Source organism: Gopherus evgoodei, unplaced genomic scaffold (genome assembly GCF_007399415.2).
Source record: "Gopherus evgoodei ecotype Sinaloan lineage unplaced genomic scaffold, rGopEvg1_v1.p scaffold_31_arrow_ctg1, whole genome shotgun sequence".
Taxonomy (NCBI): Eukaryota; Metazoa; Chordata; order Testudines; family Testudinidae; genus Gopherus; species Gopherus evgoodei.
The window spans coordinates 5,654,481-5,679,464 of NW_022059983.1; the positions used below are offsets into that span (position 1 = coordinate 5,654,481).

The 24,984-nt window shown below is 58.2% G+C and overlaps 2 protein-coding genes across 2 annotated transcripts; one reads left to right on the top strand and one right to left on the bottom strand.

The window, feature by feature from the left end:
• Nucleotides 1-3,550: 3,550 nt before the first annotated feature.
• Nucleotides 3,551-18,224, top strand: PPP2R1A (protein phosphatase 2 scaffold subunit Aalpha). Its single transcript, XM_030543258.1, has 15 exons — nucleotides 3,551-3,664; nucleotides 8,484-8,574; nucleotides 9,038-9,138; nucleotides 9,573-9,805; nucleotides 10,226-10,373; nucleotides 10,554-10,709; nucleotides 10,999-11,113; nucleotides 11,622-11,692; nucleotides 12,097-12,231; nucleotides 12,491-12,664; nucleotides 13,146-13,206; nucleotides 15,114-15,268; nucleotides 15,491-15,633; nucleotides 15,955-16,046; nucleotides 16,709-18,224. Exons 1-15 carry the CDS (start codon nucleotides 3,587-3,589, stop codon nucleotides 16,723-16,725), a joined length of 1,770 nt encoding a protein of 589 aa, XP_030399118.1. The 5' UTR covers nucleotides 3,551-3,586; the 3' UTR covers nucleotides 16,726-18,224.
• A 2,263-nt stretch (nucleotides 18,225-20,487) lies between these two features.
• Nucleotides 20,488-23,736, bottom strand: LOC115640499 (chemokine-like receptor 1). Its single transcript, XM_030543319.1, has 2 exons — nucleotides 23,708-23,736; nucleotides 20,488-21,502 (listed from the first exon to the last, which is right to left on the bottom strand). The coding sequence occupies exon 2, from the start codon at nucleotides 21,493-21,495 to the stop codon at nucleotides 20,557-20,559; it is 939 nt and encodes a 312-aa protein (XP_030399179.1). The 5' UTR covers nucleotides 21,496-21,502; nucleotides 23,708-23,736; the 3' UTR covers nucleotides 20,488-20,556.
• Nucleotides 23,737-24,984: the final 1,248 nt, after the last annotated feature.

Here is a 24,984-nt window from a genome sequence, read left to right on the forward strand (position 1 = left end):
TGCCGGGCCTGGGGTCCCGCCCGCCTAGCCAAGGATGAGGTCCCTCTGGCCCGCCAGCCTGACACGGCACCGGCCAGCCCAGTGTGGCCAGCTGGCTGCCAGGGTAAATGGTTACGGTCTGGTTAATGGTAAGCCTAATGCTTAAAGGAGGGATTTAGGGTGTGTGTGGGGATTCTGACCTGGGGCAGGGGTTTGGGGTGCAGGTGGGGGGTGCGGGGTCTGGGAGGGAGTTGGGGTGCAGGAGGGGATTCTGACCTGGGGCAGGGGTTTGGGGTGCATGTCGGGGGGTGCGGGGTCTGGGAGGGAGTTGGGGTGCAGGAGGGGATTCTGATCTGGGGCAGATGTTTCGGGTGCGGGTGGGGGGGTGATGTCTGATAGGGAGTTAAGGTGCAGGAGGGAGTTATGACCTAGGGCAGGAGGTTCGGGGTGCAGATGGGAAGCGTGTGGGGTCTGGGAGGGAGTTAGGATGGGGGAGGGGGTTATTACCTAGGGCAGGGGGTTCAGGGTGCGGGTGGGAAGCATGTGATGTCTGGGAGGAAGTTAGGGTGGGGGAGGGGGTTATGACCTGGGGCACGGGGTTTGGTGTGCGGGTGGGGGGGTGCTGTCTGGGAGGGAGTTAGGATGGGGGAGAGGGTTATGACCTGGGGCAGGGGGTTCGGGGTGCGGTGGCGGGGTGTGATGTCTGGGAGGAAGTTAGGGTGGGGGAGGGGGTTATGACCTAGGGCAGGGGGTTCAGGGTGCGGGTGGGGGTATGATGTCTGGGAGGGAGTTAGGGTGGGGGAGGGGGTTATGACCTGGGGCAGGGGGTTCGGGGTGTGGTGGGGGGGTGTGATGTCTGGGAGGAAGTTAGGGTGGGGGAGGGGGTTATGACCTGGGGCAGGGGTTCGGGGTGCGGGTGGGGAGGTGCTGTCTGGGAGGAAGTTAGGATGGGGGAGGGGGTTATGACCTAGGGCAGGGGGTTCGGGGTGTGGTGGGGGGTGCTGTCTGGGAGGGAGTTAGGGTGGGGGAGGGGGTTATGACCTAGGGCACGGGGTTCGGTGTGCGGGTGGGGGGGTGCTGTCTGGGAGGGAGTTAGGATGGGGGAGGGGGCTATGACCTGGGGCAGGGGGTTCGGGGTGTGGTGGGGGGGTGCTGTCTGGGAGGGAGTTAGGATGGGGGAGGGGGTTATGACCTGGGGCAGGGGGTTCAGTGTGCGGGTGGGGGGTGCTGTCTGGGAGGGAGTTAGGATGGGGGAGGGGTTATGACCTGGGGCAGGGGGTTCGGTGTGCGGGTGGAGGGGTGCTGTCTGGGAGGAAGTTAGGGTGGGGGAGGGGGTTATGATCTAGGGCAGGGGGTTTGGGGTGTGGTGGGGGGTGCTGTCTGGGAGGGAGTTAGGGTGGGGGAGGGGGTTATGACCTAGGGCAGGGGGTTCGGTGTGCGGGTGGGGGGGTGCTGTCTGGGAGGGAGTTAGGATGGGGGAGGGGGTTATGACCTGGGGCAGGGGGTTCGGGGTGCGGGTGGGGAGGTGCTGTCTGGGAGGGAGTTAGGATGGGGGAGGGGGTTATGACCTAGGGCAGGGGGTTCGGGGTGCGGTGGGGGGGTGTGATGTCTGGGAGGAAGTTAGGGTGGGGGAGGGGGTTATGACCTGGGGCAGGGGGTTCGGGGTGCGGGTGGGGGGTGTGATGTCTGGGAGGGAGTTAGGATGGGGGAGGGGGTTATGACCTGGGGCAGGGGGTTCGGTGTGCGGGTGGGGGGGTGCTGTCTGGGAGGGAGTTAGGATGGGGGAGGGGGTTATGACCTGGGGCAGGGGGTTCGGGGTGCGGGTGGGGGGGTGTGATGTCTGGGAGGAAGTTAGGGTGGGGGAGGGGGTTATGACCTAGGGCAGGGGGTTCGGTGTGCGGGTGGGGGGGTGCTGTCTGGGAGGGAGTTAGGATGGGGGAGGGGGCTATGACCTGGGGCAGGGGGTTCGGGGTGTGGGTGGGGGTGTGATGTCTGGGAGGAAGTTAGGATGGGGGAGGGGGTTATGACCTGGGGCAGGGGGTTCGGGGTGCGGGTGGGGGGGTGCTGTCTGGGAGGGAGTTAGGATGGGGGAGGGGGCTATGACCTGGGGCAGGGGGTTTGGGGTGCGGGTGGGGGTGTGATGTCTGGGAGGAAGTTAGGATGGGGGAGGGGGTTATGACCTGGGGCAGGGGGTTCGGGGTGTGGTGGGGGGTGTGATGTCTGGGAGGGAGTTAGGATGGGGGAGGGGGTTATGACCTAGGGCAGGGGGTTCGGTGTGCGGGTGGGGGGGTGCTGTCTGGGAGGGAGTTAGGATGGGGGAGGGGGTTATGACCTGGGGCAGGGGGTTCGGGGTGCGGGTGGGGGGGTGTGATGTCTGGGAGGAAGTTAGGGTGGGGGAGGGGGTTATGATCTAGGGCAGGGGGTTCGGGATGTGGTGGGGGGTGTGATGTCTGGGAGGGAGTTAGGATGGGGGAGGGGGTTATGACCTAGGGCAGGGGGTTCGGGGTGCGGGTGGGGGGGTGCTGTCTGGGAGGGAGTTAGGATGGGGGAGGGGGTTATGACCTGGGGCAGGGGGTTTGGGGTACGGGCTCTGTCTGGGGCAGCGCTTACGCCAGGTGGCTCCTGGGGCTCAGGCAGGCTCCCTACCTGGCTCTCAGAAGGGGCCTAAGATGGGCATTATGACATCATTACTTCTGTGGTGACATCACAATGGGTGTTATGACATGATCACTGGCACCATGACCTCATAGTTTCTGTGGGACATCCTCATAGGCACGAAGCATCATATTAGAGGCTGTTGTGCTGTGACATCACGGCGTGTTATGACATCATCAAAAGCTGTGTGACATCATTGTGGATCGGGTTTTATGACGCCACAGGTCGGAGACCTTATCACTGCCAAGGACTGTGAGAGCCGTTGTCATGGGGACGGAACCAAGATGGCCGACACCACTGTTGCTCGGGGCAACGCGTATACACTCCGCCTTCTGGGCACCGCCCTCACCACCAAGTTTAGTTGCCCGACACCCCGTTCAAAGCGAGGGCTCACTAGGGGTGGGGTTTGAGCCTGTCACTCGAGGAAAGCAACAAATAGGTTGGGAGATTTGGCGACTGGAATGGTGGTCTAATCCAATAGTCTGAGGGAGAAGGCGGGTTTAAGGGTTTTTATCCAATAGAAATAAGAAAGAGGCTGGACTGACAGTGAAACAGTATCCAATGGGATTGGAGAGAAGGCATCTTGGGTATTATCATACAATTGGAAATTATAGAAGGTGGGATTATGTCGCGGAATTAGCCAATGGCGTTATGGAGGAGACGGGGAAAATGCACTGAGAACCAATGGGAATAGAAAATGGGCGGGAGAAAGGTGTGGCATTAGCCAATAATAATTCAGATGATTGGTTAAATTCTCAGCCAATGGGATTCCACCACCGGATCGGGTGCCAGCCAATGGCATGACAGGAAGGGCGAGGCTATTGCCCAATCAGCCAATGACTGCGAGAGTAGGCCGGACTACAGTCGCCGTCAGCCAATGAGCGCGGAGCCGCCCCTGCAAAGCGGCCGAGGCCACCCCGCGTTTTCCTTAGTGCCGGAGCTGGGAGCGAAAATGGCGGCCGCCGACGGCGATGACTCGCTCTACCCCATCGCGGTGCTGATCGACGAGCTGCGCAACGAGGACGTCCAGGTGCCGGCCGGGGCTGGGGAGGCCGGGCCGGGCCGCGGCCGGGGGGAGGCGGCTGGGCTGCGGGGAGCCGCACGGCGAACGCAGCCCGGGGCCCGGCGTCCAATCAGGGGCCGCCTCTCATCCCCACAGCGGCGCTGCGGCGTGAGAGGAGACGCCTGATTGGATGCGAGTGCCGCATCGGGCTGAATGGCAGTCTGGGGGCCAGTGTGTCCGATTCCCCCGCCTCGTGGGTCAGATGAGAAACGGCCGCTGATTGGCTGAACGTCTCCCCCATTCATTCCAGCGGGGTGTCTCTTCTCCTGGCTCAGTGAGCCCTGACCCCTGATTGGCTGTGGGATGCCTATAGAGCCGGTCATGGGGGTTGGCTCACGTGACCTGGGGTGTGGTGCGAGGGGGGACTGGCTCCTGCCCAGGTATATCCCCCATAGCCAATCACAGGCCATGCCTCGTTCCCCAGGGGTGGGGTGGATGAGAGGAGGTTGCTGATTGGCCAGATTTGGGGGGTGGGGGGCATGGTATACTGGGGAGTCAGGGAACCAATCAGAGAGGCTCTTAAGAGCGTCTTACAGGCTATACCCTGATATACCACTGAGCTGGGGCTCCATGTGGGATTGGCCAAAGGGGGCTCCCCTGTGGTATATAGAGTGGGGGTGGGGCCTGTGAGAGCCAATCCTTAACCTCTCTCTGTGATTGGCTGGGGGAAGTTTCTGTCTTGGGGAGCATGATCTGTGGGAGTCAGTCCCTGCCACTGGCCTGTGGCATCACTGGAAGTGACATGTGGCAGCCAATCCTGGGCGTCCCCTAGGAGGTGGTGAATGTGGCTGGTTGGGGCACATCCCAGGAGAGTGTCGTTTATCACAGCCAAGCCTAGGGCTTCCTTGTCATGAGCAGCTTGTGATTGGTCCTTACTAGACTTTTCCATGACTAATGCTGGCCAAAGCTTGTAAAAACCAATCTCGGGGCTCCCCTCAATGAGCTGTTGCATAAAAGTGGCTGGGAAAGGCTGTGGTGTAGGGGGGGCATGCCCCCCAGGAACCAATACTGGGATTAGCCTAGGAAGCAGCTGTGTGATTGGCTGGAAAAGTTCCTGCCATATAACCGTGGTATATATGGAGGACACAGTGCTCTGATCTCTTCCTTTCGGGGGGGGGAGGGGGCTCGGGCTTGGTTCAGGGGGTGCTCCGGTAGCTTTGATCTCAGGCTAAGGATGAGGGTGGAGGGGGATGGAGAATATGGGAGCAGAGGTGGAGGGGGAGATTATCTGTGGGGTGAGTGGGTCGGGGGGGGGTAATTAGATCAACATATGGTGTTTTAGGGCTGCCATGGGAATCTAAGCTGGGATGGGCAAACTTCTTGGCCTGAGGGCCACATCTTTGTATGGTCAGCCATGAATGCTGAAGAAATTGGGAGTTTGGGTGCAGGTGGGGGTAAGGGCACTGGCTGGGGGTGTGGGCCCGGGGGTGGGGCCAGAAATGAGTTCAGGGTGTGGGAGAGGGCTTTGGGCTGGGGTTGGGGTGCTGGGGATGGGGTGAGGGCTCTGGCTGGGGATAAGGGGTTGAGGGTGCTCCAGGCTGGGACCGAGGGGTTTGGCAGGCGGGAGGGGGATCAGGGCTGGGGCAAGGGGTTGGGACATGGGAGAGGATCGGGGGTGCAGGCTCCTGGTGGCACTTATCTCAAGCAGCTCCCAGAATCTCTTATGTGGAAGCGCAGCCAGGCAGCCCTGCACGCTGTCCTGTTCGCTGGTACTGCCCTTTCAGCTCCCATTGGCCATGGTTCCTGGCCAATGGAAGCTGCAGGGACAGCGTTTGGGGCAGGGGCACCATGTGGAACCCCTTGGCTGCCGCTACATTTAGGAGCTGGAAGGGGGACATGCCCCACTCTGCATGGCTCCCAGAAGCAGCGGCAAGCCCCAGACCCTGCTCCCTGGCGGGAGCTCGAGTACCAAACTAAAATGGAGGGCTGGATGCTGCTCCTGGGCTGTAGTTTGCCCACCTCTGCTCTAATTGCATACCTGTGGGGATGTGCTAGGGGTGGGGAATGTGTTCTGTACAGGGCCTTTCTACCTGGCTATCTCCAGGGTGTGGCTCTCAGAGTGGGTATATCAGGCAGAGTAGGACTGGCCAGACAGGATGCCCCAGTGGTGATGCAGTGGAAGGGATGTGGGAGTAGACCTTGCGAGGGGGAGAAGCTGTGGGCTGCATGTGGGGAGAAGTGTGATCTAGGGGTTAGTGAAAGGAGCCTGAGAGCTGGGATTTCTGGATTCTCTCCCCGGCTCTGGAAGGGGGGTGCGGTCTAGTGCATTAGAGCACAGGACTCCTGGGTTCTGTTCCCATCTGAATGTGAACATTGGCCCAGCTTCTATGGGGAGTGGCGGCTGTGTAGCTTGGAAGGGGGACTGACCTTCTCAGGGATTGCCTGGATTAGTCAGGAGGGTGTTAAACTAGTAACAAAAGGGGAGGATAAAAAGAGGGAAGATACGAGCCCTGAGCACAGAATTGAGATGTTGAGAACAAAATTAATCAAGGAACGGAAGGGCATGAAGAGAAGAAATTCTTGACTTGCCTCTACTCCAGTGCTAAGCGCCTGGGTTACAAACCAAAGGAATTGGAATTACTCGTTTATGAGCAAAAGCTCAGTCGAGGTGGTATTACTGAAACCTGGCAGGATGATTTGCACAACTGGAATGTTAATATCAATGGTCATAAACCGGTGGTTTTCAGCCTGTGGTCCACAGATCCCTGGGGAACTGCAGACTGCGTTTAGGGGGTCAGCGAAAGGTAGTTCTTACCATAGAAGGGTGGTTTTCAACCTATGGTCCATGGTTCCCTGGCGGCCTGCAGACTGTGTCTAAGATTCCTGTCATTTGAAAATTTTTAGGGGTCCACAAATAGAAAAAGGTTGAAAACCCCTGTTGAGTGGGCAGAAGGGGAGGGGCACTGTCAAAATGGCATCACCTGTTTCTGAGTCACTGATAACTCAGAAGAAAATGATCTTGAATGCTTATGGATAAATATCCTAACAGAGGAAGCACAAGATGCAATATTAGTTGGGGTTTACTGTAGTCCATGCTGGGGAATAGGAGGACAGATCTATAATGTGCAGGAGGAAAAAGTGTGAGATCCTGAGGGGCTTCACTCTGATTGACCTGTGCTGGAGCTCTCAGGCTGCCAGTACTAAAACATCCTTGGAATTTGTAAGTGTTAGAGGACAATTTCCCAACTCAGAAAGGGTTGCGTCCAATGTGGGGGAATTCTATATTAGCTCTCGTCCTCTCAGTAAAAGGGAGCTAATCACAGACCTAAAAACTAATGGTAACTTAGGTGCGAGTGATCATGACTTGATCACATTTATAATGTACAAACAGAATGAAGTCCAGACCAGTGAGAGAGATTTTATATGGTGCTTTAAAAGGGCCAGTTTCAGAAAGCCAAAAATAATTGAGCCAAATCAACTGGGAGGAAGAATTGAATTAGGAAATGTGACTCATAATAGACCACTGGTTATGAATCCCACTGGATGCCTGAAAAGCCCCAATCAAGGAAGTAAACCATACTGCTTAAAAACAACAACAACAAACTGGTGTGATTTAGAAGGAAAGTGAAGGAAGCTATAAAAAAGAAAAAAAATATATAGCGGAAGAAAGGGGAACTAGAAAATTGGTAAAGGAAGCAAAGGGACACAAGAAGAAATGTGTGTCCAAAAGTGTAATCACTGCTCTTTGACAGTCTCTTGCATGTCATGAGTTGGTGTTTTCTCAGAGCTGTTCCCAGCAGGGCAGGGGCCAATATCAAAAGTTGGCCTCAGGAAGGAGATCTGAGGTAGCTGCAGTCAGTGGTCAAGAGCTGAAATTAATTCCTGTCTCAGCAGCAATGCTCATGTGGCTACAGGATTGATAAAGAGTGATGTGTTTTTATTTAAGTCAGGTTTTTATTTTGTTTAAATTAGAATAATAATTTTTTCAAATAAACTTGCTTAAAATGAAATCTGTGTTTTATATGTTTTAATATGTTCGGGCCTGAACTTAGGAGTCTCTTAAAACTCTTAAATAAAAAACAAATGCTGAATCTGTGAGTCTGTCGCAAACTTAGACTGAAAGGTTGCTTTTCTGTATAAAGAAAGAATTGGGAAAAATATTTAACTTTTGCAGTTAAGCTCTGTAAATCTGCTTCAGTAGGTCATCTACTGTATTAAGGACTTGCTCCTGTGGGGGACCGAGGACTTGCACTTCTGTGTGAGAGATTATTTAATACAAATAAATTGTACATGCTGTTTTGTGTGTGTAATTAAATTCCAGTCGCCGTCCGAATGCAGCTTCACATAAATCACGAGGAAGAAGTGAATTAGCTAGTGAACAAGCCACCGATCAGTCACTTTTTTCTAACAGATTACAGATGTTATTAATAAGCATCTGAAAATACTGTGTTCTAGAATGGCCTAAATCAATGTATATTGTTAGCGTCCCCTCCTAAGCAGCCAAAAGATGAAAGAAGTCTAGGCTGACAGCTCCATTTAGCTGTAATTGACGTGTTTTAATGGTCCCATCAGCCAGGGAGAATGCGCCTTTCTTTAGACCATCACTGCAGCCCAAATGGAGAAGTTAATTAAACTTGGCGATTTAAACCACAATTTGGAGCGAGGCAATTACAATCCCCTTGCGGAAAGCTGCCATTACAAATTGCTTTGCTTTTAAATTGCCAGGTGGGAAGCTGATTTCAGTGGTGATTCAGATGCCCGGGGTCTGACCTAGCTTTTAGCCCAGCGTCCCTCTCCCCGGTCTGCACTGGTCACCTAGTTCTCACCCACTCTTCTCTCCACACAGCTACGGCTCAACAGCATCAAGAAACTCTCCACCATCGCCTTGGCCCTCGGCGTGGAGAGGACCCGCAGCGAGCTCCTGCCTTTCCTCACAGGTGACCAGAGGGTTCCACGCTGGCCTCCAGGACTCCTGGGTTCTCTCCCCGGGTCTGAGAGGGCAGTCGGGCTAGTGGCTTAGAGCAGGGGGTTCTGGGAGCCAGGACTCCTGGGTTCTCCCCCACTTTGACCTTGGGTAAACTACCTCGGTTCGCTGTGCTTTTTAAATGGTGGATAGCAATAGCCAGCACTGGTGGCGGAGGGCAGGGCTGTTGGTGTGGGGGGGGCGGGCAGGGGCTTTGCAGGGCTGGAGCGGGGGCTGTAGGCTTTCCACCCCCCTTCAGGGCAGGAGCGGGCTCTAGAATGCTACTGCTGAAACCCTGTGTCCGAGTGAGTCGGGGAGACAGGGCCCTGTGTTGAGTCAACTAGCGGCTCTCGATTTCCCTCTGAACCCACGCGCCTGGCTTTCCAAGGTGTCCGCCGCCTCATCCTCTCCCTGCTCACCTGCCACTTCTCTTGCAGACACGATTTACGATGAGGACGAGGTGCTGCTGGCTCTGGCTGAACAGCTGGGGACCTTCACCGCTCTGGTTGGGGGACCCGAATATGTGCACTGCTTACTGGTAGGTCAGACCCTGCCACCTAGGGCATGGAGCCTCATCATGCGGGCACTGGCGGGGTCAGGACACCTGGGTTCTATCCCCAACTCTGGGAGGGCAGTGGGGTCTAGTGGGTTAGAGAGGGGGTAGGGGGAGCTTTGAGGCAGGATGCTTGGGTTCTCTCCCCAGCTGTGAGCCGGGGAGTGGGGTCCAGTGGGTTGGTGGGGGTGGTCTGGGAGTCAGGACGCCTGGGTTTTATCCCCAGCTCTGAGAGGGCAGTGGGGTCTAGTGGATTAGAGGGGGGGACTGGGAGTCAGGACGCCTGGTTTCTCTCCCAGCTCTGAGTGGGGCATTGTGGGTTTGGGGGCGGGGCGGGGAGGGGGCTGGACTCCTGGGTGCTCTCCCCACTCCAAGCAGGGGTGGAATCAGTCCAGCTCCGATCTCACTGTCCCCTGCAGCCCCCCCTGGAGAGCCTGGCGACGGTGGAGGAGACGGTGGTGCGAGACAAGGCGGTGGAGTCGCTGCGCGCCATCTCCCATGAGCACTCGCCCTCGGACCTGGAGGGACACTTCGTGCCCCTGGTGAAGCGCCTGGCGGGGGGCGACTGGTTCACTTCCCGCACCTCGGCCTGTGGCCTCTTCAGCGTCTGCTACCCTCGCGTGTCCAGCTCGGTCAAGGCAGAGCTCCGGCAGTGAGTGAAACCCTTCTGGGGCCAATTGCGCGACTGGGGGAGACCCTCTCAGGGCTGAATGCGGGGCTGGGTGAGAGCCTCTGGGTCTGTGGGACCCTCCCTCTCCCTGCAGGGCTGATCACGGGGCTGGAAGGGACCCCGAGTCCATGGGACAGGTCCCTGTTACCTCATCATCCCCTTCAGAAATGGGATCTGTGTGTGTGTGTCTCTCTCTCTCTCTCTCTGTGATTGGAGGCAGTTGAGATGCGGTTCACCCTCCTTTGACTGGTCTGATCCGGGGTGGGACACCAGGCTAGATGAGCCCATGGGGCTGATCTGGAGTGGCAGAGGGGGTGGAACTGGTCTACATGGGCCCCTGGGGCTGAACTGGGATGACAGGGAGGAGCTCTTACAGGCATCTCACTCCCCCGTCCCCGGCAGGTACTTCCGGAACCTGTGCTCCGATGACACCCCCATGGTGAGGAGGGCGGCAGCCTCCAAGCTGGGCGAGTTCGCAAAGGTCCTGGAGCTGGAGCATGTGAAGGGCGAGATTATCCCCATGTTCTCCAACCTGGCTTCCGATGAGCAGGTGAGAGCTGCGTGGGGGAGGGGACTGGGTTCTCCAGGATTCTCTCCCTGGCTCAAGAAGGGGAGTGGGGCCTAGTGGGTTAGAGCAGGAGGACTGGGGCCCAGAACTCCTGGGTCGCCCTCCTGGCTCTGGGAGGGGAGTGGGGTCTGGCATTAAACCATCCCTGCCTCTCTCCCGCAGGACTCTGTGCGTTTGCTGGCGGTGGAGGCTTGCGTCAATATCGCTCAGCTCCTGCCCCAGGAGGACTTGGAGTCCTTGGTGATGCCCACGCTACGGCAAGCAGCTGAGGACAAATCATGGCGAGTCCGGTACATGGTGGCTGATAAGTTCACAGAGGTGAGTGCTGCTTCCCTCCTCGCTCCAGTGATCTGTGGTGACCTAATGTTGTGTAGGCTGGCAGGAGGCTGTGGGTCGGGAGTGAGGGGCACTGGCAGAGCTTTGGGGGAGGGGGGAGCTCAGGGCTGGGATCGCTGGGGCCTGCCGGTGGGGATTGAGATCTCTGCACAGTGTTGATGCTTATCGATTTCCCCTGAGCTGAAATCGACAGGCTGTTGGTCTGGTGACTCCCCATCTGTCCCTTGCTGACCCACTGCCCTTCCTCTCCCCCCCCCCCCCCCCCAAACAGCTCCAGAAAGCTGTTGGGCCTGAAATCACCAAGACCGACCTGGTGCCAGCTTTCCAGAACCTCATGAAGGACTGTGAGGCCGAGGTGCGGGCTGCTGCCTCCCACAAGGTCAAAGGTCAGCCTTGGTGCCCCATCTGTCGGGATTGCCCTCTGGAAGGACCAGCCAGAGGGGGTCGTTGGGGGGAGGGTGGATGGGGCTTGTGGGTGGGATATAGTCTCCCCCAGGGACTGGCTGGGAACCCCGTGGGTGGAGCCCTTGGTAATTGGCTGGAGCTGGGATGGTTTTGCCTGTCTCGTGGACTGGATAGACAGGAGGGGGTGGTCCTACCCTGCTGGGTGTAGGGTATTGATCTCAGCTGATCCTGGCCCCTTGGGGGAGGCCTTAGGGGAGGGGGATGGATGGTGGGTATGATCCTGGCCTTTTCTGCTGTTGGGGGGAGATTTGGGAGGGAGCAAATAGACTTGGGGAGAGAAAGGGGGTGGGAGTAGGTCGCTTGCTGCATGTCTGAACTCCGGTTCCCAGTGCCCTGCATCGGCCTCCTGAAGCAGCTGGTCTCAGCCCCCTGTGGGAGCTGCTTCCCCCTCGTTAACCCCTGTCCCCTTTCACCATCTGCCCTCCCCAGAGTTCTGTGAGAACCTGTCAGCCGACTGCCGTGAGAACGTCATCATGACCCAGATACTGCCCTGCATCAAGGTACGGGGCGGGGCTCAGCCTGATCCCCCTTGCTGCTGGCATCCTCCCTCCCGCAGGGGAAGGATGGGTGGGTGGCAGGGGAGCATAGGGGCACAATGGGGTAGAGGGAAGCATGGTGTAGGGGGAGGAGGGTGTGAGAATAGGGGGCACAGGATGTGGTGGAAGGGCAGGGGAGCATGGGGAGAGGGATGTAGAGGGCCTGGGGAGCAGGGGCATAAGAGGATGGTAGGGGTTTGGGTCAGGGGTTGACACCAAGGACAGGAGTGTGAAGGGGTAGTGGGTGAGGTGGGGGGGGTTTAAGGGGACACAGGGGGTTGTGGGAGGCAGCCCCTGCAGCTCACAGTGCCATGAGACTGGCGTCGGCCCATCTGCGTTAACACCCCCCTTCTTCCCCCCCCGAGCAGGAGCTGGTGTCGGACGCCAATCAGCACGTCAAGTCGGCGCTGGCCTCTGTCATCATGGGGCTGTCACCTATCCTGGGCAAGGACAACACCATTGAGCACCTGCTGCCGCTCTTCCTGGCCCAGCTCAAAGACGAGGTGAGCGCCCCACCCCAGAGGTGGCTGCATTTTGGGTCCGCTGTGCTCCTGTCTTGCTGGTAGCTGTTTTTTTCCTTTGGGAAGAACTAAGTCGGGTTTAGTGATTAGAGCATGGGGAGCTGGGAGCCAGGATTTCTGGGTTCAATTCCTGGCTCTGGGAGGGGAGTGGGCCCCAGTGGTTACAGCATTGGGGAGCTGGGACTCCTGGGCTCGATCTTGTGTGGAAAGCCTTTGCTCTGAGCTCTACCCCTCCCCCCAGTGCCCTGAGGTTCGGCTCAACATCATCTCGAACCTGGACTGCGTCAACGAGGTGATCGGCATCCGGCAGCTCTCGCAGTCGCTGCTGCCGGCCATCGTGGAGCTGGCCGAGGATGCCAAGTGGCGCGTCAGGCTGGCCATCATTGAGTACATGCCCCTGTTGGCCGGGCAGCTGGTAAGGAGGCCACGGGTAGCCGGGGGGCTTCAGGATTCAAGGCCTGGAGGGTCAGGCCTGGTTGGAGGTGTCCTGTCTCTTGCTAAGCAGGGAGGTGCCTGATCAGGATTTGAATGAGAGGGTCTAGGCTTCTCACTTGGTCAGGGCTGGCCCCAGTACCCCAGTGTAGCACTAGGGGGCACTGTGCTGTGGGGGGCTAGCCCCGATGCCCTAGGAGGCGCTGTGCTGCAGGGAGCTCAATTCATCAGGTCTGGGGTTGCTGGGAGCCAGGACTCCTGCCAGAACTAGGGAGAGAACCCAGGGGAATGGGGTCTCTAGTGGGTTAGATCAGGGGCCTGGGAGCCAGGACTCCTGGGTTCTCTCTGCCAGGAGCCCCTCATCTGTGAAATCAAACAGTGCCTGTTTTCCAGGGGCCCCGTCTCTCCCACCATGTCCCGGGTCTGGCAGAGAGTTCCAGAGCTAACGGTCTCTTCCTTTCCAGGGGGTGGAGTTCTTTGACGAGAAGCTGAATTCCCTGTGCATGGCTTGGCTGGTGGATCATGGTGAGTGTCGCTCCAGGGACCCGCCCCTCAGGGCTCTCCCCGTGGCCAGTGCTGGCTCCTGGGCCCTTGGTTTGAGTGGGGACCTCACTGCTGCAGGGTGGAGCCCCGCAACTCTGACCGAGCAACGGTGCATCGTGGGAGATGGGCTCTAAGGTCACAGGAGGCAACGGCTGCTCGAGGCTCACGCAGAGGGCTGGGTGGCAGGACTCCTGGGCTCTGTTCCTGGCTGTGCCACAGACTGGCTTAAAAATCGGGGGGTTTTACTCCTTCCTTCCTTTCGCCTGCGCTCTATGGGGCCAGAGCTGTCTCTGCCAGGCGCCGCTCAGACACAGCCACTACAGAGGCTCTGCATCCTACTCGAATGTAAACAAATTACCCTTCACTGATGAATTGCCCTTTGGTCTATTGACTTATAAGGGCTCCCAGAGCCTCTGCTTGGGGGTTTTATAGCCCCATCCACTTGGTCCAAGCTGTCACAGCCAGTGACACTGACAAGATCTAGGTCACTCCCCCCAGGGAAATGCAATTAACAGGAGTCTGGTCGGTTTCAGGACAGCTTTGCTCCTCAGCTCTGTGGCTCAGCTCAGTTCTATGGGGTGAGCAAGACAGTCTGTTTCACTCCCCCATTGCTCTGGAAGGGATTGTGTGTAGGGGGCTCCACAGAGGTAATCCACTCCTGAAAGGGGTTATGTGGGGGACAGGAGGAGGTGAGAATTCTCCTCAGCTGCAGGGCAGTGGGTGGGACAGAGGGCTAGAGATGCAGCATCCTAGGCCTGCATGTGTGATTCAGCTTAGGGTGGAAATGGTGGGGCATCCTCACCTCTAGGGCGCCCCTTGTGGCTCGACATGGCATTGCATAGGGCTTTGCCTCTTGTACCCTACACGTCCCCCTCCAGTGGCTGTTTCCAGTCCCAACTCCATCTCTGGGGAGTCAGTGGCTCGGGTCTTCGCCTGTCACTTCACTCCCCTTCCATGACAGCAAAAGGTCCAGCTTAGAGGCCAACCCAGGTGCCCAAATTAATAGTTCAGCCCCTCTCGGGCTCCACCGAAACCCTCTGCTGCCTGGCCCAGCACCTCTTGCCTTGCATCTTCCCCAGCAGCGTTCACCCACTGCTTCCCTTCGCCAGCCACTCCTGCCGTTCATCTCTTCCTGGTCCGGGTGGGCCCTGTCTCAGGACTCCACCCCCAGTTCCCCCCAGAGCCTGCTCTGCTTCCTTGGGGGTAGCTTGCCCTGGCTTCCTCAGTTCTTCCCAGAGGGGAGCCACTTAAATTCATGTGAGAATAAGGCCCAGATCCAGACTGGAGGTATCTCTGGAAGATGCTTTTAGCCATGTGCAAGTTGTAGGACTCCACCCGGGGGGAGCTGGAGGAAATGGAATGGCCTGCGCTATGCGTCGATGACATCGACTGATCTAATTCGGCACTTCTGGACTCGGATCATGCATAAATCCCAGCTCTTGTTTAAAAGGAACAGCCAATTTTTCACCTTCTTGGCCACGAGAAGCCCTGGGGCTGGTGGGGATTTCTAATGGCATCCGATGGGGGATTATTAGGGACAATCAGCAACTCTTGCGCGGCAGGGAAAGCTGAAGCAGAAAGTGCCTGTGTTTTACATGAGAATTCCCAGAAACATAAAGGGAAAACCTCGACAAATACTCTTTTCCTCCCAGTGTTTTGCAGGGTGGCTGCCGAAAATGGGGGATAAACAGGGCACCTGGTGAATGTGGGCTGCCGGGGGCAGGGTGAATTGTAACCCCTGAAGACTCAGAATCCAGAGGGTGACTCTTCCTAGCCGAGATCTCAGGGGGGAGGGATTGGGGTTAACATGCCCCTGTTGGTAGCCAGCAGTCAGGATTGGCACAGAGCCGCGGCCACCCCCGGTGATGTGTTTTCTCCTCCCTTTCCAGTCTACGCCATCCGGGAGGCAGCCACCAGCAACCTGAAGAAGCTGGTGGAGAAATTCGGCAAAGACTGGGCCCACGCCACGATCATCCCCAAAGTGCTGGCCATGTCAAACGACCCCAACTATCTGCACCGCATGACCACGCTCTTCTGCATCAATGTGAGTGCCCTGCTGGGGGCAGCGGGAGCCCAGACGCCTTGGGTGCGGGGCCGAGGGGTTAGAGCAGGGGGCTGGGAGCCAGGACTCCTGGGTTCTCTCCCCAGTTCTAGGAGGGAAGTAGGGTCTACAGGTTAGTGCCGGGAGCCAAGACTCCTGGGTTCTACTGTTTTGGGCGATCGGCACAGATTCAGCGCTGGCGTAACACTCTCCCCCGCCCTCCAGGTGCTCTCGGAGGTGTGCGGGCAGGAGATCACCACCAAACACATGCTGCCCACTGTGCTGCGCATGGCGGGCGATGCCGTGGCCAATGTCCGCTTCAATGTGGCCAAGTCCCTGCAGAAAATAGGACCAATCCTGGACAACAGGTACAGCCAAGGGGCGGGGCTGGGCCGGGCTGGGGCTGGGGCTGTGGCACTGGGCAGGGTTGGTTGGGGTTGGGGAGGGGAGGTTGGGATCTTCTAGAGGAGCAGGGATGGGGTGTGTGGGGGGGGGGGGAGCAGCACTGAGGCAGGGCTGGGGGGCATCAAGGGGAGGGGCGGAGGGAGGCAGGACTCCCAGCTGCTGTTCTCCTCCTCCGAGTAGCTGCGGGGAGGGGGGAGGATTCCCTGGGCCAAGGTTCCAGTCTGCTCTGCCCCCCATGTCTCTTGCTCTGTGGGTCCCCCTAACTGCCCCACTGCACCCCACAGCACCCTGCAGAATGAGGTGAAGCCTGTGCTGGAGAAGCTCACGCAGGACCAGGACGTTGACGTGAAATACTTCGCACAGGAGGCCCTGACCGGTACGGGAAGAGGCTGGGACTGGGTTGCACCCACAGCCCCTTGAGGCCCTCCCCACTGGAGGGAGCGGGGTGTCGGTGGGCCCTGCCTGACTGATCCAGCCTCCTGGGGCCCTGTGGGGGTGGGGAGTGCTAGGCGAGGTCTGTAGTCATTACCTCCCATCACCAATCCTCCCCAGCTGTGCGGAGACTCAGACCTGCTGGGAGCATGGGGTTTGGGGGTGTCTTGGTCAAAGACCCCTTCTCTGCTGTGTGCGATGGGGTGGCCATAGGAGGGGGCTCCTTTATGGAGCAGGGAGACATCCAAGTGGTGTTGGGGTTCAAAGGGGAGGTTCCAGATGTCCTCTTCTCTCCCCGGGGCAATCAGCAGATCTCTGAGTGGGTTCCCTGTTCCCCTCTGATCGGGCTGGGCCTTGAACCCCTCCCCCACATCAGATCAGGGGCAGTGTTGTATGATTAGGGTTGTCAGGTGAGAGAGGGGGAACCCAGAAGCCTCCACCAAGTGTGTGGGCTGCTTAGGTGATGTGATACCCCATCTGGCTTCTGCCATTTTCCAGTTGTGGGGGGATGGGCCTGCAGGGAGAACTCCCCCATCTGGAAAGGGGGGAGTATCTGGGGCTGAGAGCCATGACCCTGTGATCTGACTCTCTCTCTCCTCCCCACAGTGCTGGCGCTGGCCTGACCCCGAGGATGTGCCCTGTCGTCTCCCTGACCTCCAGCTGCTGTCAGCCCCTCGGTCCCTGGCCCCTCCCCAAGCCTCTGTGCATGTGTATGAACCCCTGTTGGGTAGGGGTGCCCAACAGCCCAATACAGACCCCCCCACATTCCGATCAGCCCCCTGCTCACCAGGGCCTGACTGCCCTTCCCCCTCCCACAGTTCATCTCCTGTCTGGTCACTCACCCGGCACACAGCACTCAGCCCCCCAGTATCTCCCCCACAGTCAAACACTGCAGTTTGGGGGGTGCCTCGTTGCTCCTGGAGTCCCCCATCCCTGCGCTGTCTCCCCCTCTGGATGGCTCCTCATGTCCCTTAGCGGCAGCTTCGCCCCTCCAGTCCCTGCCCAGTGGGTGAGGGGCACAGGAGGAGATGGGGGGGAGGGGAAGTGGGGGCAGGGCTGCATTCAGCTGGTTTTATGCACTGTTTCACAGCCACCTGTGTCCCTGCTCTCCTCCTTCCTCTCCTTCCTCCCTTGTTCTCACTCCCCGAACCACCCCCCGGGGCAAGTTTTAAGCAGAGAAAAGACCAAACCTCCCCATGGAAACAGGTTTCTTCAGTGTTAGTTTCAGCACTGGTCAGTTTCACCCTGGGCTGGGGGCAGGGGGTGGGGGGTCTCCTTTGTCAGTTTCACCTTTGGGCTCTGGGCAGGTTCATGCTGGCAGGTGCCCGCCTGATGCCAACCTCAAGGAGGCTGCAGATGCTTCTCAGCCATGGGGCAAAGGGCCTGAAACCCCCGGGGCGATCTCTCCAGGGTGTGAGCTGCTGATTAGAACTTGGGGGGCTCCCCCAGCCCCCCTCACCGCAGCAGGTCAGCTGACATTCTCAAATCAACCCTCAAAAGGGTCTGAGCCCCTTTTCCCAGCCCCCAGGGGGAGCTACGTTGGGAGAACTGAGCTGGGATTTTACAGGCAATGTTTGGGGTGGGGGGGTCATGACCTTGGTCTGGGTCATGGGGGGGTGGTGTGTGTGTGTGTGTGTAAAATCTGCTCTGAGTTCACACTGTGGCCTCTCGGTGGTGGTAGGGAAAAGCCCCCACCCCTCAGGTGCTGCTGAGTGGGCAGGAATTGGCTCAGGATTTCCCCTGGGTTCTAGCCCCATGGCTGTCAGTCCTGCCCCATGCCTCTGCTGTAAGTTCTGGGGGGTTGTGCCCCTCACCTGGAAGGGGCAGGGCATCACAGCTGTCTGGTGGGGAATGGGGTGGCCTCTTGAGGTCAAGGGGGGTTGGGTCACTCCCACCCTTACCACCCAAACATCTGTTCCCCAGCGTCCCCTTCCTGTCGCTGCTGCCCTGGTGGTCATGCACTGAGCAAATACAGGGTGATCCATAACCCCCCGCACCCTTTAACACACGTCCCTCCCACCCCCCCACCGTTACTGAAACGTCACTTTCAAGCTAATGGATTTTTTGTGGAAACTTGTTTTATTTTTTTTCTTCTCCATGATTAATAAAATGCTCGATCGTTCCTGCGTGGTTGTGGTGTGGACAGAGCCACGGGGTGGAGGGTGGAAGAAGAGGATCTTAGAGGGTTGAAGGAACCTTAGGGGGCAGTGGGGTGCAGGGGCTGTTTATACAGGGATCGCTCACCCCCTGCTGAGATGCAGCCATCTCTGGGGTGGGGCACTGGGGCTGGTTCTACAGGAACCCTTCATGCGGTGGTGAGAAGCAACCAGCTCTGGGCTGGGTAGCTGTTTATCCAGCTCCAGAGCAAGGCAGCTGCAGCGGCCGAGACAGGCTGTAATGGAAAATTCTGTGTCCCCATGAAACCCCTGTGAGGACTTGTGGGCGGTGGAAGGGATTTGAGCTGGGGCTGGCAAGTCGAGGGCCTCAGGCCAAGCACTGAGGGTTTGTGACCCTTTCCCTGGAATTTCAGTTTCCTTCCAGACAAGTGCTGCAGTAGCCGAGGACTCTAGGACCATCCCTGCCCCCTGAGCCAGCCAGTCTCCCAGCCTGGGGCTCTGCCCCCTATAGGGGAAAGTGCCTATGTCCTGTTCCCTGCCCCGCAAGCCAGCCTGGAGCTGGGCCTGCATCTTCCCTGTCCCCCAGCCTGGGGCTGGGCCCCTTTGTGGGGAAGGGCCCCTCCCCAGTCACCTGGAGATCAGCCTCTTGATCCCTTCCTTCTCCCTATAAGTACCATGACTGTTGAGGGCAGACACAGGTCTGTCACCCCTTGGGGGGCTCTTTGTGCCCCCAGTGGAGGCCACCCCCTCCAGGAGAGCTGCCTGAGGTTTTCCAAAGGGCGGAGTCTGTGTTGGAAAACGCCACTGGATTGAAATGGACACAAGCTGGGGAAGGCGTCTGTTCAGAGGCAATTCCCTGGCGAGGCAGGCGGGTTCAAAGCCGGTGGACTCAGCTGAGTCGTTTCATTTCAAAATGACCCTTTTTTGGGGGTTTCCAGATGGGTTTGCTGATTTTGATGTTTCTAGGGGAGGGATAGCTCAGTGGTTTGAGGATTGGCTTCCTAAATCCAGGGTTGTGAGTTCAAGCCTTGAGGGGGCCACTTAGGGATCTGGGGCGAAATCAGTACTTGGTCCTGCTAGTGAAGGCAGAGGGCTGGAGTTTGATGACTTTTCAAGGTCCCTTCCTATTCTAGGAGCCGGGTGTATCTCCTATTATTATTAAGAGAGGAACCAAAGCAGCGACTGACCTGGGTGCGTTGTGCAATGGAGCAAATGGAAGGGCCAGAATGGGTTTGGTTGGGGTTTTGAAATACATCAAAGGCAAAGAAGTCCCCATTTCGGGCAGCGTGGAGGTGGTCATGTCTTGGTCAATAGTTATTTTTATATGATAAACCATTAATTGGTATTTTATCAATTGTATTTAACAAGTCCTGGTGGCATCAAACTTCCAGTGCCTCCAAACCAGCCCTGGGTTTGGGTTTGTTTTTCAAACCTGCTGTGCCAGGTTTCACAATCTGGTATCTTGACATGAGGTCTTTTTTGTTTCCGTTCAGAACCAAGGTGGGAGGAGTTTCCTTCCAAACCGCACTTGCTTCCTGGCCAGCTCCCACCCGAGGCCGGGAGAGAGGAGGTGGGACATGGGGCTTGAGATCTTGGTTCTAGCCACAGCTTTGCCCCCGACCTGAAAGGAAAGGACCCAGGGACAGGTGACATAGGAAAATGTCCATGTCCCAGGCAGGGTCTCTGGTTCATAATGGGCAGAGCCCCCCCTGCAGCACAGCACCCCCTAGCACCACACTGGGGCATGGGGGTCATCCCTGCCTGCCAGGGCAGCCCCCACCTTGCCCCATGCAGCACAGCGCCCCCTAGTGCCACCCAGGGGCATCAGGGCCAGCCCAGACTGCCAGGGGAGAGCTCCCTGCAGCACAGCGCCCCCTAGTGCCAGCCAGGGGCATCAGGGCCAGCCCGAACTGCCAGGGGAGAGCTCCCTGCAGCACAGCGCCCCCTAGTGCCAGCCCGGGGCATCAGGGCCAGCCCGGACTGCCAGGGGAGAGCTCCCACCCTGCCCCCTGCAGCACAGCGCCCCCTAGTGCCACCCAGAGGCATGAGGGCCAGCCCAGACTGCCAAGGGAGAGCTCCCTGCAGCACAGCGCCCCCTAGTGCCACTCAGGTGCATGGGGGCCAGCCATGACTGCCAGGGGAGAGCAACCCTAGCTGGCTCCCTGTGGCACAGTGCCCCCTAGTGGCATAGGGCTGGCCCTGACTGCCAGGGGAGAGCCCCCACTCCGCCCCCTGCAGCACAGCGCCCCCTAGTGCCATGCTGGGGCATCAGGGCTAGCCCTGCCTGCCAGGGGAGAGCTCCCTCAGCTGGCTTCCTGCAGTATGGCGTCTCCCCTGTCACACATGAGTTGGTGGTGCCTCGTCGAAGGCTGCCTTGAAGGCTTGCACCAGCGGCCTCCGCACGGCATTCTGGAACTCCCTCCCGGCAAAGACGTAGAGCAGGGGGTTGATGCAGCTGTTGAACATGGCCAGGCACTTGGAGAGAGGGATGGCCACCAGGCGCACGGCGCTGGGCATGTGGGCCATGGAGATCCTGGCTAAGGCCAAGGCATGGTAGGGCGACCAGCAGAGGAAGAAGCAGAAGATGACTCTGGTGACCACCAGGAGGGGCTTGCTGGACTTGGCCAGCCTCTTCCGCCTCATGGCCACCACCAGAATGGAGTAGGACACGGAAATGACCATCAAGGGCAGGAGGAACTGGGAGAGGAAGATGAATACGGTTAAGATCTCGGCCTCTTGGCGCCTCCAGTCTTGGAAAACGTCCAGGTTGCTGCAGGAGCTCCGGTTCCTCTCCAAGGAGAGCTCGGAGAAGAGGAAGGAGCTGGGCACGAAGGTGGCCAGCGACAGGGCCCAGATAGTGGCACAGGCCACCCAGCTGAGCCGTGGCGTGCGGTGATTGCGGCACCAGACAGGGGCCACCACCACCACGCACCGGTCCACGCTGATGGCGCTGAGCAGCAGGACCCCGCTGCAGAGGCTCAAGCCGAAGAGGCAGTTGGCCAACTTGCAGGCCACGGAGCCGAAGGGCCAGTCCAGATCCAGGGCCAGGTACAGGACGGTGACCAGGATCAGAGAGGTGGAGGCCACGTCGGCCACGGCCAGGTTGAAGAACCACACGGTGTTGGGGGTCCAGCGCAGCTTCCAGCCCGTGACCCACAGCACCGCCCCGTTCCCGGCCGCCCCTGCCAAGAAGATGAAGCCAAAAGCCACGGCCGTGGTGACCTTCATGGCCTGGCGCAGCGAGGCCTCCCCAGATGTGGCGTTGTTGGGTGGCATCACCCTGCTGAAGAGACAGGGTAGGTTGTGAAAGGCTCTATGCTTGGGTTCTCTCCCTGGAGGTTGGATTGGGGGCTGGGAGTCAGGACTCCTGGGTTCTACCCATGACTCTGGGAGGGGAGTGGGGTCTGGTAGGTTAGAGCAGGCAGGGGCTGGGAGCCAGGACCCCATAACTGGGCCACCATTGAGGTCCCAGTCTCAGCTGAATGCTGGATGATCCAAACCTCCACCCCCACCACTACCCATGTACTAATTAAACTAATGGTTGTGTATGATAATGGGGGCTAATAGGATAGGGGCTAATTTAGCTACAAGGAGTCAGGAAAAAGATCTTGGCGTCACCGTGGATAGTTCTCTGAAGACATCTACGCAGTGTGCAGAGGCAGTCAAAAAAGCAAACAAGATGTTAGGAATCATTAAAAAGAGGATAGAGAATAAGACTGAGAATATATTATTGCCCTTATATAAATCCATGGTACGCCCACATCTCGAATACTGTGTAAAGAAGTGGTCTCCTCACCTCAAAAAAGATATTCTAGCACTAGAAAAGGTTCAGAAAAGGGCAACTAAAATGATTAGGGATTTGGAGAGGGTCCCATATGAGGAAAGATTAAAGAGGCTAGGCCTCTTCAGCTTGGAAAAGAGGAGACTAAGAGGGGATATGATAGAGAGATATAAAACCATGAGTGATGTAGAGAAAGTGGATAAGGAAAAGTTATTACTTATTCCCATAATACAAGAACTAGGGGTCACCAAATGAAATTAATAGGTAGCAGGTTTAAAACAAATAAAAGGAAGTTCTTCTTCACGCAGCGCACAGTCAACTTGTGGAACTCCTTACCTGAGGAGGTTGTGAAGGCTAGGACTATAACAATGTTTAAAAGCCACCATGAATTTATCCAGTTCCCTAAGTCCATAAACGGCTATTAGCCAGGAAGGGTAAAAAAAATGGTGTCCCTAGCCTCTATTCATCAGAGGATGGAGATGGATGGCAGGAGAGAGATCACTTGATCATTGCCTGTTAGGTTCATTCCCTCTGGGGCACCTGGCATTTCCCACTGTCGGTAGACAGATACTGGGCTAGATGGACCTTTGGTTTGACCCTGTATGGCCGTTCTTATATGTGCATGTGTGCGTGTGACCGACCCTGCTGGAAGGAATGAGTGTGTGTGTGTGCATGTGTATGTGTGTGTTACGGCTCCCCCCACCCGTCCCTCTCTCTGAGCCCCGCTCACTTAGTGACGCTAATGGGCGCATTTGCACTGACCGCAGGCCCCCCTCCCTGCTTTGTTCCCAAACAGCCAGCTGGGCCCAATGCTTCCATCCTAATGCGTCAATTTCCCAGCCCCGTGGGGCTGAGAGCTCAGCTGGGTGCTGTGCCGGCGGGCGGCCTGGGGGGCTGGCGGCGCTCGGCGCTCAGCACTGGGCGAGGAGCCAGCTCCCCAGGCCCCCTGCCCCTGTGGGGGGTGGTTAGGGCTTGAGCATGGCTGCTGCATGATCATCACTTCAGCAGCCGGCTGCTGGAGCCCAGGCCCCTGTGCTAGCTGGAGGGACTGTGTGTGTGTGGCGGGGGGGGGGGGGGGGAATTGGAGTCAGGACTCCTGGATTCTAGCTCTAGCTGTGGGAGGGGAGGGGGGTCTAGTAGTTAGAGGGGGGGCTGGGAAGCAGGACTTCTGGGTTCTAGCTCTAGCTGTGGGAGGGGAAGGGAGTGGGATCTATTGGTTGGGGTGCGGGGGTGGGAGGTAGGAGTCCTGGTTATTATCCCCATGTCTGGGAGGGGAGTGGGATCTAGTAGTTAGGGTTGGGGTGGAGACATTGGGAGCTGGGACTCCTGGGTTCTATTCCCAGCTCTGGGAGGGGAGGGGAGTGGGGTCCAGTGGTTGGGGGGGGTGTTTGGGAGGCAGGACTCCTGGGTTTTATCCTGAGCTCTGGAAGGGGAGTGGTGTCTAGTGGTTAGAGCAGGGTGGGGGCGAGGTTGGGCGTCAGGACCAGGACTCATGGATTCTTTCCCTGGGTCTGGGAGGGGAGTGGAGTCTAGTGATCAGCGCCAGGGGGCTGGAAGCCAGGATTGCTAGGTTCTTTCCCTGGCTCTGGGTGGGTTTAAAGTTGCCAACATATTTCCAAAGTAAGGGGGTGTTTTCTTAGCGCCCCCCCCCGGCTATTGCTGTTCTGTTTATCATTATTAGTAGTAACAACCCTGAGCAGGACTCACCGACATTGGCCGGGGGGGAGGGCGGTTTCTTGCTGCTTTTTGCAGAACTCAGCGAGTCCCGAGCTCCTTGCGGGGAGATGAAAAGCCTCGTCCGAAGCGCTGCTGGGCAGCCCTGCGTGGGGGGCAGAGCAGGGGGCCGCTGGGAGCCAGGACTCCTGGGTCCTCTTCCTGCCTCTGCGACTGATTCGCTGGGGGAGCGTCTGTCGCTCCTTCCTCTTCTCTGGCGTTCACCCCTCTGTATAAATACTATCTCCCCCCCCCCGCCCCGCTCTAACCACTAGACCCCACTCCGTGCCCAGAGCTGGAGAGAGAAGCCAGGAGTCCTGCCTCCCCCCACTAGACCCCACCCCACTCCCCTCCCCTCCCACAGGGGGAACCCAGGTGTCCTGCCTCCAAGCCCCCCGCCCCCAGCCAAGAACAGAACGTACCTTCCCTCCCCTGCCAGTTCCCACCGCCCCCTGGTGGGACCCATTCACCTGTCCCCCCCCTGCAATGTTCCCAGACACACTGTACAGCTGTAGCCAGAGCAACGGCATCCATCCTCAAGGTCTCCGCTACAGAGAAGGCGGGGAACTGGCGGGGTGGCATCCCTGCTGTGAATAGAACCCAGGAGTCCGGATTACTCCCCTCCCCCATCCGCTAGACCCCACTTGTCTTCCAGGAGTCCTGCCTTCCCCCCAACCCCATCTAACCACCAGATACCAGTCCCCATCCCAGAGCTGGGGGTGCAAGGAACCCAGGAGTCCTTGCTTCCAGCCCCCATCTAACCACTAGATACCAGTCCCCCTCCCAGAACTGGGGGTGCAAGGAACCCAGGAGTCCTGGCTCCCAGCCCACCTGCTCTAACCCATTAAATCCCAGCTTGCCCCCTCCCCCCGAATTCCCCATAGCAAAAGCAAAATCACTCACCTGAAGGAACAATTCTCCAGGGCTTAGATTTGGCGAGGGGGTGAGCTGGGAGCCAGGACTCCTGGGTTCTATCCCTAGCTAGGGGAGGGGAGTGGGGTCTAGTGGGTTGACGTGGGACGGGCTGGGAGCCAGGACTCTTGCCTGTTCCGTGCCTCAGTTTCCCCAGCTGCCTGAGGGAGGTACCGCTGGTTTCCCGGGGGGTGGGGGACTAGGTGCTGGAACCAGCCGTGCTTGACGTGGTTTCTAGTATATATACGGGGTTTGCAGTTTGGTCAAGGGCTCTCAGAGCCCCCTCCCCTACAAATTGTTCCAGCGGGCGAGGGGGTTAACCCTGTCTGGTAGGAGCCCAGAGGCCGCGGGGATGGGGG

Coding starts and splice junctions, on each gene's coding strand:
- LOC115640499 (XM_030543319.1), bottom strand. CDS start 21,495: ATGCCACCCAACAACGCCACATCTGGGGAGGCCTCGCTGCGCCAGGCC.
- PPP2R1A (XM_030543258.1), top strand. CDS start 3,587: ATGGCGGCCGCCGACGGCGATGACTCGCTCTACCCCATCGCGGTGCTG. Junction 8,575..9,037: donor GCTCCTGCCTTTCCTCACAG/GTGACCAGAGGG, acceptor CTTCTCTTGCAG/ACACGATTTACGATGAGGAC. Junction 9,806..10,225: donor GTCAAGGCAGAGCTCCGGCA/GTGAGTGAAACC, acceptor CGTCCCCGGCAG/GTACTTCCGGAACCTGTGCT.